Source organism: Nelumbo lutea, chromosome 1 (genome assembly GCF_056320005.1).
Source record: "Nelumbo lutea isolate HS-2025 chromosome 1, American lotus-T2T, whole genome shotgun sequence".
NCBI lineage: Eukaryota > Viridiplantae > Streptophyta > Magnoliopsida > Proteales > Nelumbonaceae > Nelumbo > Nelumbo lutea.
This window is the reverse complement of record NC_142684.1, coordinates 112659278-112678482: the sequence shown is the minus strand read 5'-3', so window position 1 is coordinate 112678482 and position 19205 is coordinate 112659278. Positions and strand designations below refer to the sequence as shown.

Sequence of the window (19205 nt, the reverse complement as noted above, 5' to 3'; positions counted from 1 at the left end):
ACAATATTTCCAGGGAAAAGTACCTTCGAGAAGATGGGTGAGCATCCCAATATGAATCCCGTTGCCATATACGTGAACATGAACCCTGAGACAAAATTTTGGAATGGAATATATACTAAAGTTACTACATACTAAAATTAACTTCTTAAACAAATTGTGCACAATATGCATCAAAGCTTACCGCAAATCCCGAGTTATGAAGTGCAGGAGCAGCCAAATAGTGGACAATAAGATTCAGAAGTTGCACCATGTATCTGTTTTCCAATTATTAGCTATTAGGCTAAAATATATTAGTTATCCAAGGAATATCCTATTAATGTATAGGCTGATTAGATAAACTATTTCAAATCCACCTAAGAATTATAGTGATGTTGACTTGATTAGAAATCTGAAAGAAAGAAAACATTTTTTTTGTAAGTAAATGGAAAAAAATTTATTAAAGAAAGAAAACATGGCTACATATATCTGGTAAATTTTGAGTGCTTCCTCATGCATGATAACATATGCATGTATGGCAGAGGAATGATTATAAAGTATCTACCATAAATGTTTAAATATTTCCATTTAATTGCACAAACATAAACTTTTTAGAATGGCTGAAAATGATGCTTCCCTACTTAACCAAAATGTCATTACCCAATGTTGGTCCCAGCTATCTGGGGTCTTGGGATGGGTGAACTGGATACAGACTTAACCCTTGGCCTTTTTTGATCAAAACATAACTGTTTCATTAGATAATTAAGAACAAGTACAAAGGCAGAGGGAGGTAAACTCTCTTAACTCTCCCCAGAAAATAAAAAGAAAATTACAATACAGCCCAAAAAACTTATCCCTTCCCACCCCTTGTTTGGCTAGTGTATCTACGAATAAAATAGCACACCTCTTAACTCACTGCAGTCTCACTTCCATACCCTGAGCCAGCGACTTGAAGAGTCTTCATTCATAAAGACAAGGCCACATACCCTCATCCTCCTTCCCTAACCAACCTATCACCATTTTTGAGTCTCCTTCAACGATCAATCTGTTAATACTTAATTCCTTAGCCCTTTTTGCACCCTCATCCTCCTTCCTCTGTCCTAAAAACTCCACCAATCCCTGAAAACCCAGGATTACCTTCAGTGCTGCCATTAAAATTCAACTTAATGAAACTTGAACATGGCAGATTCCATAAAGGAAGAGAGACATTTCTACTTGGGGCTAAATCTGTCACTTCCTTCCAACTATTCAGCAAAACCATTGTAGGAATATCATCAAATAGGTATACTGATTTGATCCAGTGAACTACCCTAGCAGTAATCACCTCAATAATTACCCCTCTATTTTTTCTCCTTTTCTGCAAAAATTATTTGGTTTCTTTCCTCCCAGACTGTCCAACAAACTGCAGCTCTTAATTCTTATGCATCTCCACAGCATTCTTCCCTTCTTAGTCCAGCTATTGGCAGAAGAGTCAAAGAGGATTTGCATGTTTGGTGGTGGGTCCACCTGTGGCCAAACAGAGAAAAAACCAATCCCAAATAGAAGAAACAAAGGGGTAGGAGATTAATAAGTGGTGTTAGAACTCACCATTGGCCTTGCAAAGAATGCACCAGTTAGGGGGTAAGCACCAAAAAGGCCTTTTTTTCTTTGACGTAGATCGCAAGTGTTGATTCTTTCCAAGAACATCTCCCAACAAAGAGCCCCAACCCACGAAGAGACCAGTTTACCCCAAACCTCCTTAGTGGGAAAAGGTTGTCAAGGCTATTAAAAGGTAGAGTCAAGGCTTTGAACAAAGAGGCACAAGAAAAGGAACCAGAAGGGGAGAGGGTCCAAATCCGAGAGTCCAATTTAGAAGGTTCCAATGGAATCTTTTGAAGATTTTGTAGCAATGCCAAGGCATTGTCCAATTCCGAATCTCTAAGACCCCACCTAAACCCCAAAGCCCACTCTACCTCAAGACCCAAACCCGAAGAAGACAAGAAAGTGGAAATAGGCTCATTTTTATAGTTGGAGATGGCAAATAAAGAAGGAAATTGTTCTTTTACTGGCCTTTTTTCTTTGCACAAAGTATTAAATTAGAAATCAGATTATTTGAAAGAACATCCCCTAAAGGTAACAAGATAGGATCTAGTAAGCTAACGCAAGGACAATAATATAGGTAGGAAATAAGCTGACTGGTAGAGACAGCAATTGAAGCTAAAATGTATCAAAAAAGCAAATAGCACTACATGTCCCAACATGTAGTGCTATGGTTCCATCCCTGATGGCAAATAATTGCATTTAAGTGAAAAGACCTATAAAAAACACCAAATCTCCTAAAATGTACATAATTATTGCTTTTAGTTTCCTATAAAAAAAATATTCAAAAAGTTAACAGGATTGAAAAGAAAAGTTGATGCAGGGTGAGTAGGGGAAGAGATAGATTTAGAGAGTGAAGATGATTAGAACAAGGAACAGGTTGAAAGGGCTTTAACAAGCCCTTTAATTTGATAGTATGGATTTAAAAATAAGCCAAAAAAAAAGTCCCTTACAGATCTGCCCATTTTCTTTATATAGGCTGATAACCAAGAAGCTTGCCTTCCAAGCCACATTAAAGAAACTTGCAGCCCAAGCCACAAACTAACAAAAGGCAACAAAACATTTAAGCTAACAAAATTACAAAAAGACCCTCATAGAAGACAGAAATAACAAAAGACTCCCCCTGGCTACAATCTGCCACAGTAATCCGTGAACAGTGCTACTACAGTACTACGGGCTGTGTTGTCCTTCGTGCTCCTGCACCACTAGTCATCTAGGTGGTGCAGAAACAAAAAGGCACATGATTCACTGAGTGCAAGCTGTTCTTCCTTTCCGTTCAGCTTATGATTGCATTATACTTGCAGATCAGCATGACAGTCTTTGACCAATTACTACTCAGTAAAGGAACATTTCATAAAAATGTAGATGTAGATAACTAGATATTATATTGATAACATGCCTTACCTGTTTCACATCTTACTAAGTTTTCCAGAAAAGTGAACTTAAAATCATTATAAAACTTTGCTAATAGATAATATTGAAATGTATAAAATAATCTGCAAATGCCTCATTTACCTAAGGACAAAATTCTCACCATGAGACCCACCAGACAATAGAATTTACAAATGGGCATAATAATTTTGGAATTAACCAGAAGATATCAGAAAATCCACAAAGACCACCTCAGGTGCAGGATTTAGAAAATCTAATAAGGATTTTCCAGTAACATAAGAGCCATAGTTCCAAAAGCATGGATCTTCAGTTCTCAACAAAGTGAAAATTACCCAAGAGAGGCTGCAAGCTCTTGAGATGGAACAGAATGAGGATCAAGACCTCTTGGTAAGCGAGCATTACATATTTGATCATATTGACCACTACATCCATCTTTTCTTTCTCCATCTATATTAACCTGGGAAAAACAAAAAAGGAAAGAAGAACAAAAAGTAAAAACTCTACTTTACACAACAAATAAGGAAAAAAAGGGGAAACAAATAACCAAGCAAGGTTGATCCTAAGAGGAGGTTTCCTAAAAAAGAAGTATAAAAAAAGACCTTTACCCTAGCAAATGGAAAAACAAGTTATCTTTGGAAACCCCTCTCTAATTGAACTCAACAACGAAATTAGCCAATTACAGAACCAATAAGATGAGGAGTTCAAGATAGATGGTGGAGACCAAATCTCTCTAACCATTCAAATTAGAAATTTTCCTTGTCAGGGTGGGGTGCAGTGGGGGGATAAGTAACCATGTCATTTTGGCAAGGATCCTCCACTGGTTCATTCATATCCTGATGAGCTTTTTTCTATGGTTTGGCCCTTGCTAGGACAAGGTCCACCAGAGCCCAGCCTGATGCAACCTTTGTCAATATTTTAGCCCTGCCCCATACCTGAATCATGTAATATGGATGACAACATATGCAACTGCAGACTGTTGTATCCTAAAATACATGACATACCAATTTCTACACTTCTCTATTATCAATTTAAGGCATATCAATTCCTAATTATCATATTTAAATTCCATTTTAAATATGATAATTAGAATGTCCTATATTTATAACTATATTTTGTAGCTCCATATCCCATGGTGCCAGAGATGAGCCTCATGGACATTTTTTCTTTTCAACAACAAACACAGTGATAACTAGATTATCAGAAAAATGATACAAGATCTGAATAAAAATCATTGAATTGTGACAACCACCATGGACCACTAGGCCCTCACAATCCCTTTCTCCCATCTAAGTCAACCAATAAAGCTAAAATACTTATATGGATAACTCCTCTGATCCCAAAGGAGAAATCCATAACCTCTACTTCCACCTCCCCAACAGACCCACTAGATGGATAACTCCCCCTTGATCCCAAAGGGGGCCTTGGTTTTACATGAAAAAGCCATTGACCTCCTCAAAGCCAAAAGTAAGATGGACCAATTAAAAAATAAGTCAAGAATGGGATGAACAATGAAGGCAGGGAATGACTGTGTATATATTTGTAGATGAAGCTTCAGAACATGCATATCATACTAAAAATCAAATCCAATGGAATTAAAAATTCAGACATCATATTTGTCTACATAAGTACATCATTGTTGGAGTTCATTCAGTAGATAAGTTTGATGAAAATAAGAATGTAAGATTTTGTCAAAGTTGAATCAAAGATACATGCAAAATCCAAGTGCTTACCCGGCATTGTGGAAACAATTTGCAGATCTTTTTTATAACTACTGATTGTTTATGAAGGCGTTCAGAGGTAATTGCCATCTGCAATGCATTCAATAGTTTAAGAATTAACCCATAGTGCATCTAATAGTTAAAGCTTTAAAAATGATGGATAAATCAATGGTTTATACGCAGTATTTTAAAAATCATACAAGGCCTACACCTTGAGGCTGAACTCAAGGCAAGGCACATACCTTACTGTATACATGTGCTTGTATCTATATTTTAAAATATTTAAGGCCATTTTGAGGTATTATTTGTCATTTAGAGCTTCTTAATAGTTTTTTTCTTTTTACTTTTTTGAAAAAGATAATTGTTGAACTGAAGCCCAACGATACAACAAACAGGCAGGGCAGGGTTACCCACTAGGCAGACCCCCCCCCCAATAAGAACTCCAATCATTCCACAACAGTGAACCATTACAAAGCTGGACTGGAGACATATCTGCAACCTCTTTTAGAAACAGAGGTCCAGGACCTACCAATCACAACATTTATCAGCTCCTCCACACACATTGATCTTTGGGAGAACACTCTTCCATTTCTTTAAGACAAAATTGTCCAGTCCATATGATGGCAGCAGGAACAAGCTGCCAAAATAACTTTTCCTTTGGCACTGAACTCAGGCCTATGCCACACACTTGGAAGCTCCAGCAAGGATCCTGGCATTACCCAGGACAACTTGGCTGCACCAATAAAGTGCTCCCAAATTCTATAGGCTTCCTGGCAATGGAGGAATGCGATGGTTTTCTCTGAAGAACTTAATATTCTCAACACCTTTGTTTACGAGATCATTTACTCATTTATACGCTTTTCCTACATAAAAATATACATCTACTATGCATATTTTATACTCTTCCTCATATTAATTTGATGTTTTTATTAAAATTTGGTAACCAAGAGGCTTAAGCCTCACAACCCAAGGCTTGCACCTTGCATATCTAAATTATGGTGCCTTGCCTCATGCCTCTGTTGTTAAACAGTAGTTATAGGAACCTCAATGAAATAATGGCATATTTAGCCAGAACACGAGATAGAAGTACTAATAAATTAATGTGAGTAGTTGCTCCCTATTCAAAAGGAGGGTCCTCAAAGAAGACCAAACAATGAAAAAAGTTCTTACATGTCCAAGGCTCTGAGTGCAAATAAGGTTTGGGTAAAATTTTTCCAGCTGCTCCACATGGTTCTTTTCCAACTGCATTGAACATGACCAACTTAAATAAGTGAACCAAAAAACAAAATAGAAGGTTAATAGATAATTTAAAACTTCAAAGCTCATTGAAAAGAGCTAAGATGGGAAAATTTTGCTACCATGGATTGGGCTGATTCAAGCATCCCATATCTAACCTTCAAATCATTAGACATCTTTTCAAGCATAGCCTTCCCTACAAGAACAATCAACTAGAAATCCTTATTCAAATGTACAACCTAAATTACAGAGGACATTATATATAATGAAACAAACCTTGTAGGAGTTGTTTCTCTGTAAGACTGAGCTTCTCCCTTAATCTTGCAAGTTTCTCATTCTGGAGCACTCTCCAGTTGAGCTGATCATCAGCTTTACCCTGGTGAATGATATAGGCAAATAGTTATTATAAATAATAAAGAATACACCATGTCAAGATCTTTGAATATAAAAATAATAAAACAGCTTTCAATCAGTTGTCCAGATTGGGCCAGTAATATTAGCAACAGGAAAGAGGTACTGAGCAAAGAACAAAGGAAATACAAAGGCATGACCGCATGAATATAACAGACAGGAAAAGATTATTAATTGAACCAATAATTTATTGTTAGGAAGACAAATTTGATCTATTGATTTCTTTACTTTACAATATATTAAACTTTGCCCATTAAGGATGCAAGTTAAGTTCTAGCAAATTTCTAACCAAGATTATTGACAATGAGGTTCACCAATTAAAACAACAAGAAAGGTAATTCTAATATTTTCTTTCTTGTTTGGTATCCCAAAATCAAGCAAATTAATTTACCTCATCATCCCTGCACTGTGATGTACTCCCATAAATGAATTTAACCTTCATTTATTTGTTTTTCCAATTATTACTTCTCTCACATGAAGACATTTTGGCCAATGTAGTAAATACATGCATACTATTATTAACATTTATAAGGTTTTTGATTTCTCTCTCACATCATTCTTCCATGCTCTTTTTTTCTTTTATGCCTGTTTTTTCATCACATCCCAGATCACATCATGTAACAGAGCCATGAAGGGAATGATTCTTTTCTTTTCTTTTTTGAAAAGGTAAGATAAAATTTTATTTCATAAAAACAACAAGGTACAGAGATTCCAGGACAGATTTACTAGTCCGGAAACAAGGTAAGATTCTTTTCTTTTCAAAATTTCACCATCGTTATATTATTATTATCATTATTTTTTGTAATTGAATAAGTTTCAAGCTGATAAAAGATCAGATATTCTATCCAATGTGAATTGGTGGTTTCAAAGTCAGAATCGATGAATCTTGAGTTGCTCTTGGTAGGTTCCAAGCCCTCTTTACATTAAAAACATAAGAGGTCAGGTGAATGTTGATGCTTTCTTCCATTTACATATGAAGAGTATAGGCTACCAAAAGTCCTATATATGGTGATTAAATCTTCCAATAGACCCTTCATGATACTTCAAGATTTGCAACAGACTATTTGCTGATTTCAGTGTGTTGTGATCTCTTCCACAATGTTTTTTTAAGTGCTATAATCTCATTTATAGTTGATTAGGACTGAATGTTTCTTTAAGTGCTATAATCTCATTTATGGTGGATTGGGACTGCCAATTATGTTTTCTGAGTTGCAGTTCCCATCTTATGAGTAATAATGCACATGTTGATTTGTAGATGATCTGATCTCGGATTGTCATGTATGTGAAGTCCAGAAATGTCTCATTAAGATTTTTTTTTTTAACTTCAAATGGCGCCCACCAAACTAACAGATGTAACTTCAGTTCATGCAATGGACTAAGTCATTAAAATATCCAACCAAGAAGCAACTTAAGTCAGATGTAGTTAATTATGCACAGTGTCTTCACAGAGCTACTTTGGCTACCCCTTGGAAAGCCATCTATAATTGTGTTCCCATCTTCCTCAGTCGCATCAGGTATGACTTGGTTTTGGATCAAAATATTAGGTTCTGGGAAGATATTTGGGTTGAGGAGTCCTCTTTATCTTTCCCTCTCTTTATTGAGGGTAGCCTGTATTGTCTGAGTTCATTGAGTTCATTGAGGGTAGACCTATGTCTGTATTGTCTGAGCAGACCTATGTCTGAGTTCATTGAGGGTAGCCTGTATTGTCTTATCACCTTGATCTTTCTCCCCTCCCTCTCCTTCTGGATTGAACTGGAATTTGGGTCTCACTAAGAATCTTAGAGAGTCTGAAATCCCCTTTGTGTCTGTTGTGCTTACCTTGCTAAGTCCTGTGGTTCTTGGGGAGGGGGTGTGGACCCTCAATGCAGTTGGGACCTTCACTTGTAAGTCCTTGTTTAACTCCCTTGTTACCTCCCACACCTTCCCTTTCTCCTACTTTCCCTATTAAAGAAATTTGGTGCTCTCCCATTCCTCCTAGAGTCAATGTTTTTGCTAGGAAGTGTATCATGGTTGCATTAATGCTTGTGATTTGATGAAATCTGTACTATATGCCGTAGAGGGGCATTTTTGTCTTTTCCTTTTTTATGTTTTTGGTCGCCCTAACATATAAATAATAAAGCTGGCGCCACCAGAGAGGATTCTTTTGGCTCTCTGGTGGAAAACATGGTATCAGAGCAGGTGGTGCTCTGTAAAATCTCCTCACTGCATCGGTTGATTGTTCTGTGCTTTCTGGACTGAGAACAAAGAAACATACTGATGTTCTGGACCTGAGAACTGTTCAGCTGCATCTCTTTCGTCTGTTCTGGGCTAAAACTCGACTGAAGTGATCCCAGGAGTCGTTAATGATTGGCTGAATCTTCCTAAGAGGTCGGCTGTTCCTTTTTTTTTCTGTTGTTCCCTACTTTGTTACTGGAAAACCCAGAATTCTGTCGGATTGATCAGAGACACTTTGTAAACCCTTTTTTTTTTGGTTCTTGGTGCTGATACCAAGAACAGGTTAAGATTCTTTTTCCTTGACCAAATGATATAAGGTGGGTTTAATTCCTTTGTGGGTCGGATAATCCAGAAAACCCCTTTTTTTTTCTTTTGAAGAAATTTGTAGGTCATGAGTGACCTGGTTCGGCTGACTGGTACAGCAGCTATTTACTGATGTTTGTGGCTAATAACAACCTTGGGGGATCTGTTACACCTGTGAGAGTGTTCAGGTGATCAGCATAGCAGCAGAAGTTGGGTTTTGATTGTTAATTACTCAGAGTGAGGGCTGTGTCTTCTCTTGTGGATGTGTATAGACTGAAATCATGAACGCTGAAGAGTCTGCAACTTCGGGAACCACCATGAATCACAGTGGAATGAGTAGTGATCATGATTCCATGAATTTCCTAATGACTATCACCCCATTGGATGGTAGGAATTATCTAGCTTGGTCTAAGGAGATGCGGCTGTATATCACAGACAGGGGTAAGGCAGGATATATTAATGGGAAAATAAAGGAACCTAGGGCTGGTACTGCAGAATACGATAAGTGGGACCAAGAAAATTGCATGATTATGTCCTGGCTTTTGACATCCATGTTACCATCCATCAAACAGAATTTTCTGTGGGCCGAGACAGCAAAAGAAATATGGGACCGAGCCAGTGTTTTAAAAGCGCAAAACTACAAAAGAAAAAAAGCTAAAAAATCAAAAATAAATTTTAAAATAAATGTTTTAAAAAACCAATTATCTAAAATTAAAATACATAAAAATAACATGTAAAGCGTATTCAAATGAAAATTTAAAAATAAAAGCAAACATATAAAGCATTTTGAAGCATGTAAAATCTCTTTTTTTCCTTAATTGCATTGCTTCAAGTAGCTAATGTGATGTAAAACATATTGCATTCTTGATTCTCTAAGTCGCCTTTGTACCATGCCCCTCGAGGCAAGCCCGAACAGCCCAGCCATTAGACTCAAAAAAGGCATAAAGGGCAAAATTTTAAAAAGGCGCACGCCTAGGCTGAGGTGCAAGGTGCACGCCTAGGCACATCAGGCGGGCGCCTTTTGAAAGGGGTGAGCCTAGGACCTGGGCAAGGCGCATACCCCAAAATGCGTCTCGCCTGTGCGCCTAGGCGCACCTTTTAAATCACTAGACCAAGCACAAGCAACTTACTCAGAGCAGAGGCATTATGCTAAAATTTACCATCTACAAGCAGAATCTTCAACATGTAAGCAGGGAGAAAGGAACTTATCAACATATTATTATGCCCTCACTTCAGTTTGGAAAGAACTAGGCTATTACCAAAACATTGAGTGGGAAAGTGAAAAAGATGCTAAAGCATATAAAAAGTTAGTTTCATAACAAAGGGTCTTCGCTTTCCTTCTAGGTTTGAATCCCGTGTATGAACCTATTCATGTTCAGATTTTGGGCAGCAAGGATCTTCCATCTATCCAAGAGGTTTATGCACTTGCTCAGTCTGAAGAGAGTAGGAAGTCTACCATGAATCCTCCTGAGGAGGAGACTTTCTTTTGCTGTAAGGGGTAACACTAGGGCACCGAGAAAAGGGGAAAATCAGAAAAAGACAGATGATAAAGACAAAATGTGGTGTACTCATTGTCAAAAACCTAGGCACACCCGTAAAACTTGTTGGGAATTGAATGGGAAACCAAAATGGGCACAAGAATTGGGTAAGAAATCAACACAAGAACCAAGCAAGAAGCCATACCAGAAGAAGTTTACTTCGGCTCACTTAGCATCTCATGAACATCAGAGTACTTCTCAGGGATGCCTCCCTTGTTTTGACCCAAAGGAAGATATTATCAATTCCTTCCGTGACCACTTAGAGCAATATGGTAGGGCTCTCTGCAATGCTGATTCTGGACCCACACCTTCTACTTCTTTTGCCTCCTCTTTAGGTAATCCTGCCTCAACTTTCCATGTGTCTACTGATAACCCGGAATCCCCATGGTTTATTGATTCCGATGCATCCAACCACATGACTGGTAAGTCAACCTTATTTCAAACATATTCTCCTCTCTAGCAGAGATAAAGTGAGGCTAGCAAATGGATCCTTCTCCTCCATGTCAAGGATCTTTGCCTTTTGGCCTCTCCTTATCTAATGTCCTACATGTTCCAAAGTTACCTATTATTTTGTTATCCATTAGTAGTATTACTCATGCCTTGAATTGTTCAGTAACCATTCTTCCACATTCTTGTGTTTTGCAGGATTTGGCTACCGAGAGGACAATTGGTAGAGGGAACATGGTGGATGATCTCTACATGCTGGAGAACAAAGTCAGTCTTATGGTTTTAGTCTTTCAGTCCGTCGAGTAAGAGTCAGATTATTTTGTGGCACCACCGTTTGGGCCATGTGTCTTTTGAGTCTTTGAAGTTTTTGTTTCCAAAGTTGTTTAAGTCTTTGTCCGTTAGTGATTTTCAGTGTCAAGTGTGTCAACTGAGTAAACATTGTAGAACCTCATTCCCTTTACATAAGAAAAGATCAGAATTTCCTTTTCACATTGTGTATTCAAATGTGTGGGGACCTGTTAATATTCCAATTGAGAATGGTTACAAGTATTTTATTTCTTTTGTTGATGACTTCTCTCGCTACACTTGGGTTTATCCTATGCATTCATGAGAGGAAGTTCCTAAAATTGTGAAAGACTTTCAGCGTATGGTTTACACCCAATTTCAATATGAGATCTGAATCTTTCAATCAGATAATGCCAAGGAATATTTCCAGGGAGACCTCACAGATTTCTTTGCATCCTGTGGCTATCAACACATGAACTCTTGTGCTAGAACCCCACAACAAAATGGGGTTGCAGAAAGAAAAAATCATCAGCTCCTTGAAGTTGCTCGAGGATTAATGTTACAGATGAATGTCCCAAAAATATTTTGGGTGGATGTTGTTGTAATTGCTGCCTATGTCATCAATAAAACACCATCTCGAGTATTGGAATATAGGTCCCCTCATCAGCTCCTTTTCCCTAAAGCTCCTCTATTTCCTATCCCTATGCAGGTCTTTGGATGTAATGTTTTGTTCATGATCTCTCTCCTACTCGTGGTAAGCTTGACCCCAAAGCTATTGTGTGCATTTTTCTTGGTTATCCCCTTGCTCAGAAAGACTATCGTTGTTTTGACCCTATGTCTAAAAAATACTTTGCCTCTATGGATGTCTCTTTCTTTGAAGATGTTCCCTACTTTCCTATTTCTCCTCAAGGGGAGAGTAGAGTTGAGGAGAAACAGAGTCAGACTCAAGTTTTGTTGCCCTCTATTCCTGATCCTCTTCCATTTCGTGTCTTTCGGAGATTATGCTACAAAAATCAAGGCCAACAGAGTTTAATTGCCACATAGCCACCGGAAACCATGACACCAATGCCATCAGAATCTTAGGGGCTGGATCCTTCACCACACACCACCCTATATCTCGGTTTTTGTCCTATAAGAAAGTCTCATCTTCTTTTCGTGCTTTTCTATCTGCCATTGATAGTGTTCCCCTTTCTAGGAGTGTTTCGGAGGCCTTATTTGTTCCTGAGTGGACAAATGCAATGAAAGAAGAGATCAATGCTCTCTACAAGAATGGCACGTGGGAGCTGGTAGATCTTCCTAAGGGGAAGGAACTTGTAGGGTGCAAATGGGTCTTCTCTATAAAGCATAAGGCAGATGGGTCTATGGAAAGGTACAACGCTTAGCTAGTTGCAAAAGGTTGCACACAGGTGCATGGAGTTTATTATGTTGAGACTTTTGCTCCGGTTGCAAAAATGAACTCTATTCAGGTTCTCCTGTCTCTAGCTACAAATCTTGATTGGGAGCTTCACCAACTTGGCATAAAGAATGCCTTCCTAAATGGTGATTTGGAAGAGGAAGTGGATATGCTCAACCCCTTGGTTTCTGTGCTAAGGGAAGTGAACAGAAAGTCTGCAAATTGAAGAAATCTTTGTATGGTCTAAAATAATCTCCAATAGCTTGGTTTAGCAGGTTTCACTAGGCAGTTCAACAGATGGGTTTTAAGTAGTGCCAGTCTAATCACACACTTTTTGTAAAGAGGGAATAAGGAAAAACAGCAGCCTTGATTGTCTATGTAGATGATATTGTCATCACTAGAGACTAGGTCTCTGAGATTCAGAGATTAAAGAAACTCCTTGCTACACAGTTTGAGGTAAAGGACCTAGGGCACTTGCACTACTTCCTTGGTATTGAGGTTGCTTGCTCTCAGCAAGGCATCTTCATTTCCCAAAGGAAGTACACCCTAGATCTCCTAAAGGATATAGGGAATCTAGGAGCTAAACCAGCTGACACACTTATAGATGTAAATCACAAACTTGGGGATTGCAGTGGTGAGTCCTTGAAAGATCCAAGGCAGTACCAAAGACTTGTAGGCAAGCTTCTCTACCCATCCATGACCAGGCCTAACATAAGCATATGTTGTGGGTGTCCTCAGTCAGTTCATGCATGCACCCGAGGAGGCACACCTAGAGGCAGCATATAGAGTTCTTAGGTACTTGAAGAAATTTCCAAGGACAGGTTTACTCTTTAAGAAACATGGGCACATGAGAGTAGAGGTGTACACAAATGCAGATTGGGCCAGCTCAGTGGATGACAGAAAATCCACCAACGGATATTGTACCTTTGTTGGTGGAAACCTTGTGACTTGGAGAAGCAAAAAACAGTGTGGTGGCCAAGTCAAGTGCAGAGGCAGAATATAGGGCTATGTCACATGGAGTTGCAGAGTACTGTGGATCAAGAACCTATTAAGTGAAATAGGATTTCCTTTTGATGATCCTTTGTCACTTTATTGTGACAAAAAAGCTGCCATCAACATCGCAACCAACCTAGTTCTCCATTATAGAACCAAGCATATTGAGGTGGATAAACATTTCATCAGAGGGAAAATTGAGAAGGGGCAAGTGTGCACTCCCTACATTAGCTCTGATGAACAGCTTGCAAATGTTCTTACTAAAGGATTATGCTCACTACAGCATTACGATCTGTGACAAGTTGGGGATGATTGACATCTACGCCCCAACTTGACGGGGAGTGATGAAATCTGTACTATATGCTGTAGAGGGGCATTTTTGTCTTTTCCTTTTTTATTATGTTTTTGGTCGCCCTAACATATAAATAATAAAGTTGGCGCCGCCAGAGAGGATTCTTTTGGCTCTCACGTCTTTCTCCTTCTTCTCCTTCTCCTTCTCCTTCTTCTTCTTCTTCTTCTTCTTGCTGAAAACATGATTCAAAGGAAGAAGTCAAACCGGTGCTTGTCCCCCAATTGATGCAGCTTATGCAAGCTTAATGGCAAGACTGCAGTTCATCTCCTAATCTCCTGTCCCTTTGTTGGCTTTATATGGGATTGGTTTTCTTCACTTTTTGATTGTAGTTGACTTCCTCCTGTTAGTTTGGGAGGGTTGTTTAGCCCTTCTGTTTGTAGCTGTTCTACTAGGCGGGCAGATTGATGTGGAAATGTACAAGGGCAGCAATGATTTGGACAGGTTGGGAGGAAAGAAATTCTAGAAAAATTGGGGGAAAGGAAAGGAATAAGGAAGCATTAATTGAGGTCATAACCCTAAGAGTGGCACATTGGATCAAGAGCTTGAATCTTTTCTCAGATTTTAAAGTTGATTTTTTCAGAGCTTGGGGGGCTATAGCTGCCTCATCTTCTAGAAGACAGATTGCAGCAGCGGACTGGTCACCCCCGCCTTGTGGCTGGCTGAAATAAAATTTTGATGGGAGTTGTGTGGGCAATCTAGGCTCCTCTGGAATTGGAGGGTTAATCAGGGGTGAGGAAGGTAATACTTGTGCTTCTTCTCAGGTCCAGTTGAGAAAAATGATGTCGCAACAGAAGAACTTTTGGCAGTTGCTGTTGGTCTTGAGAAAGCCAAGGAGTTGGGTTTTGAAAGGCTAATTACTAAAGGTGATTCCAAATTAGTTGTGAACTGGTTAAATAAAGGAGAAGAAGTTTCTTGGCACCTAAGGAATGATCTTAGGAGGTTCAAATGGCTTCTAGGGACATGTTTATTCATGTTCAATGGGTTAGAATATCAGCCAACTGTTTGGCGGATGGTCTAGCTAAGCAAGGAGTACAAAGACAAACTATGTTTTGGGCTTAGTTGTAATACTTGGGGGGGGAGGGGGGGGGGCGTTAGACACATGGTGTCTATTTGTATCCTTAACAACTTCTTGTTTTTCTACTTTATTTTGCTTAATGAATTCATTTTTTGAGTTACTAATAAAAAAAAAAAAAAAAGTTAAATATGCATAGTAGATAGTGCATTCAGGAGAAAGCTTAAACGATGGGATGGCTATACAAAAGCATGGAGCCAAAGGTAATTGTCAAACTTCATGTTTTTGTAAACCACCAAGGAAATATGGAATCATACAAACATGATATCTTCTGGCATAGACTTTTTTTTTTTTTTTGAGAAGGTAAAGTAAGAAAATTTATTGATGATGGGAAATTACAATACAACAGCAATCTGGTGAGAAAACACCAGGAGAACTACTACATTACAAACCCCAAATGGAGTGGAATTCAGGAGCTGAAAGACATTCTGGTTTTTAAATTCTGAAATTACAGACAGCCAAGAAGCAAGCCCATTAACTGCCATCTTGAGCAGATCTTCAGTTGTTTGAGGAACATTTTAGTCTGCAGCAATGCAATAAAAGCTCACAATGTTACTATTCTTCTAGGTTATACACAAGGAGCTGAGTAAGTTTCCACCCCTCACTATCACACCAATGGACATCTAATGTTGAAGAATACAAGAATAGATGCCAATTGGCAAGCTCTCCATTTTATTTGTATTACAGATCTAACATTGGGTGCTGTAAGTTTTTGGTGGGTAATGGGGAAACATGGAAAGGTAAGAAGCAGAGTGTGGTGGAAAGATTAAGGCAGAGATGAACATAGAAATATGGTTCATATAATATGTGATTCGAATTGGTTGAAACATCTTCGAGAAATAGGCTTCACACATCATCATCATCACCACCATCCAAGCCTTATCCCAACTATATGGGGTCTTTTTTGGGTAAACTGCAGATTAGTACCCTGTAATTTGGGGCTAGTCTCACTTTAGTACCCGAACTTCAAAACGTGCCACTGCAGTACCTGAATTCCCAAAAACTACCAGTTTAGTCCCTGTCGTTAGCAATCCGTCGCTTATCTATATCGCGTGATGGCATGTGTGAATTCAAACTTCTAAAAATGTCAAAACAACCCTTTGAAAGAAGACACTGTTCACCATCTTCTACCTTGAGACTGAACCAGAGTAGACACTGTATCTTTTTTTTTTTTTATCAGCAGAGTAGACACTGTATCAGATTGAAATTGGTTGACAGGGTTCTCTCTTTGTTCCTTGAACTAGATTTCCATGAATTTGTGACCTTTAGCCTTATGTCAACTTGAGTCTTGAGATGTGGGTTTAGAGAAGAGTCTCGGGTTGGTCATTCTGTGCCCCATTTGGGAAATGTGCTCTGTTTTTGTTTCTCCACTCAGATCTTCTTCCATGGCTGAAAACGTTTTGGCTTTGAACTTTTCAATCTGAGAGGCCCACAAAGAGGAGTTTGTATCTGCATATAAATCATTCAATATTTCTTCTTTTGGTGCTTCTCCTGTAGTTATTTTTACAATGGTCTTTCATCAAATTCACCATTTTGTGCAACTGTCAACATGAACTACAGCAATCTGCAAGTTTTCTTGTTAGTCTTCTGGGAAATGACTGGGTTCAACAGCTTTGGTTTTGACAATTGATTAGTAGGACTATAAGGCATCCATTCTTTGACAAGATATGAAGATTTTTAATCTATTCTAGGATTCTGGTTTTCCCACATTGCTTGAATTTTTGAGATATTACAACTGCCACCAAGCTTGTATTTTCTTCATGGATGCAACATCACCATTTGAATTTCCTCAGGAGTCATTATCTCTAGATATGTTAGCTTTAGAGGAAGAGAGTTCTGTAGTTCCAACTAAGGCTCTGACCATCAGGACATCAAGTTCCTTCAGCAACCAATCGAGTGGTAATAAATCTCTCCCTGTATCTCCTTCTGCTTTGCTTTCACCATGCATAAAGAGCTCAATTGAATCACCGCAGTTGAATTCCCCATCCCTCATCTCCCCATCATCATCAGCATTTGTTTCGGATTAACAATCACCTTACATATCTCCAAGGACCTTGCTCCCACCACCCCCAGAAAACGCAACTCCATCGACACTAGAAAACCCAACCCCAGCAATGCATCCATCCCCTCTGGTTTCGTATTGTGGTTCTGTATCTGATGAGATCCCAAGCTCTTCCTACACTCCCTACACCAAAAAGTTTAGATTTCTCCGATGACCCGTTTGACCAAAAAGCTTAGATTTGTGACCTGTGCTCCAGTTCCTAATACTACACCTCCTCGAATCTCATTCACCTTCCCTAACCCTCGAATCTCATATGACCAAAAGCGTGTCAATACTGCACCTCCCTGAATCTTCCTTCTCTCTCTACTCTCTACAATAGCAAAATTTTAGCTGGATGAGTTTTGTTTAAGTTAGTTTATGTAGAGTGGTAACTAATGCTTGTTTTGGGGAATACAATTTATGGGTGCTACCTATTTGCTTTTCCCTATTGGCTTCTGAGAGATTTGGGCATTTGGTTGGTTGAGAAAGAAAATTAGATGACACTCGAAGGGCATTTATGTCCTTTTACATGCCACTAAATATCAGTTAATAATTTTGGATTAAAATGGAAGTTTTCGGGAGTTAGGTACTACAGTGGCACATATTAAAATTCGGGTGCTAAAGTGAGACTAGCCCCAAAGTACAAGGTACTAATATGCAATTTACCCTTTTTTGGTAGTATCCCAACTATATGGGGTCAGCTAATTACTACATCTCTTTATGAAAGTATTTTATGACAATAAAGTGCAATACCTATTGTCTCTAATTCCTAGTTTCAGGGTAAGTTTCTAATCCCTAGGAACTTGCATCTTTGACCTTTTCTGGGACAATTAAGAAGGAAGTTGTTTGAATATACAAGGAAAAGCCATGTGATTTTCCACATATCATGCATTAAGTATAATAAGACCATCTATCTCATGTCCCTGTTTAGAACATGAGGTGTGGTTTAGAACATAAGAGGCATAAGCATCCTTAAGAGGAGGGGAGGAGGAAGAAGAGGAAGGAGGATCTCATTTTTCTCTTTCCTTCCCTTCCCGTTTCTTTTCTTTCTTTTCTCTTTTTTCCTTTTCTTTCTTTCTTAACACTACTCCAAATCTAGGTTTCAAAGGTGAGTTAATATGCAAGAGTAGCCAAAATTATATTCTTTTCTGCTCCATCCATGCCTGGTTCTATCCATGGTTCGCAATATCAATGATTTTGGAAAAATATCCCTGAAATATCGCCATTTGCTAGGTGGCGATACAAAATCTTTCAAGAATCTTTTTTTCCAAATATCCTTGATATTTTACAAATATGTCAGCGATATTTCAGATTTCATTGATAGACTATATATTTAAAATTTAAAATTTTAGAATACTATTACAAACTTTTCAATATTTCATTAAAACTATCATAATTTTTAAAAATATTTTCCTAAAAGAACCAGCAGGGAATTAGTGATTAGATAATTGACTTACTACTTTGATATGATTCACTTACTAAATAACCATAATTTAAAAGAAAAAAGAAAATTGCATATAACTACAAAAGAGTGTTATCAATCTAATCAAAACATATAATAACAATAAAGAAATCCAAAATCAAAGTCTTTTGGAAGCCAGTGGTAAAGAGGTTTACAAAGAAATTGGCTCAGTGGAAGAGGAACAACTTATCTTTAGGAGGAAGAACAACTCTGATTAGGGTAGCCTTAGTCAACCTACCAATCTATTAACTTTCCACCTTTAGGATCCCAACTAGGATAGACAGACAACTAGAGAAATTTATAAGGGACTTTCTCTGGGAGGTCAGTTTTCTCCTTGGAAAGCTATTCCAGGTATTTTGCCTCTTATGCTCCCTTATTTCAAATATGATGTCTGCACTGGAAATAAAGTCTTGTTTTGGAAAGATGTTTGGATTGGTGAAAACTCCTTTAGAGATAGATTTCCTTCTATTTACTCCTTGTCTGAAAACAAAAGAAAAAAGTGATCTCTTCAGTGTTTGTTGATAACTCCTGGGATTTGGGCTTGAGAAGAGGTCTAAGGGATTCTGAAATGGGGATGGTTGATGATTTGATCACTCAGTTAGGGGAAGTCATTCTTGATCAGTCTTGTAGAGATAGCAGAATTTGGAAGCCTTCCCCTTCTGGTTTTTTCAATTGCTCTTCTTTATATAACATTTTGCTTCAGACCTCTAATGAAAGTTACCGTTTCTGATAAAAATAAGGGACCATCTAGTAAAATGGGAACAAGTTAGCAAAAAAAAACAAAAAAGAGAGAG

General features: G+C 38.3%; 1 protein-coding gene across 5 annotated transcripts in view; it reads right to left on the bottom strand.

The window, feature by feature from the left end:
• LOC148876860 (uncharacterized) overlaps positions 1–19205 on the bottom strand; it is a 52079-nt gene that overhangs the window by 21949 nt on the left and 10925 nt on the right. For all 5 annotated transcript variants that reach the window (XR_016108991.1, XM_088974477.1, XM_088974472.1 and 2 more), the window contains 7 exons: positions 6177–6276; positions 6023–6096; positions 5835–5906; positions 4677–4754; positions 3279–3403; positions 182–254; positions 24–85 (listed from right to left, as the gene is read on the bottom strand). Coding sequence is in view for 4 of the 5 variants with exons in the window: in XM_088974477.1 (XP_088830603.1) it covers positions 24–85; positions 182–254; positions 3279–3403; positions 4677–4754; positions 5835–5906; positions 6023–6096; positions 6177–6276 (584 nt within the window). In the remaining variant the exon portion in view is untranslated. The remainder of the gene's footprint in view (positions 1–23; positions 86–181; positions 255–3278; positions 3404–4676; positions 4755–5834; positions 5907–6022; positions 6097–6176; positions 6277–19205) is intronic.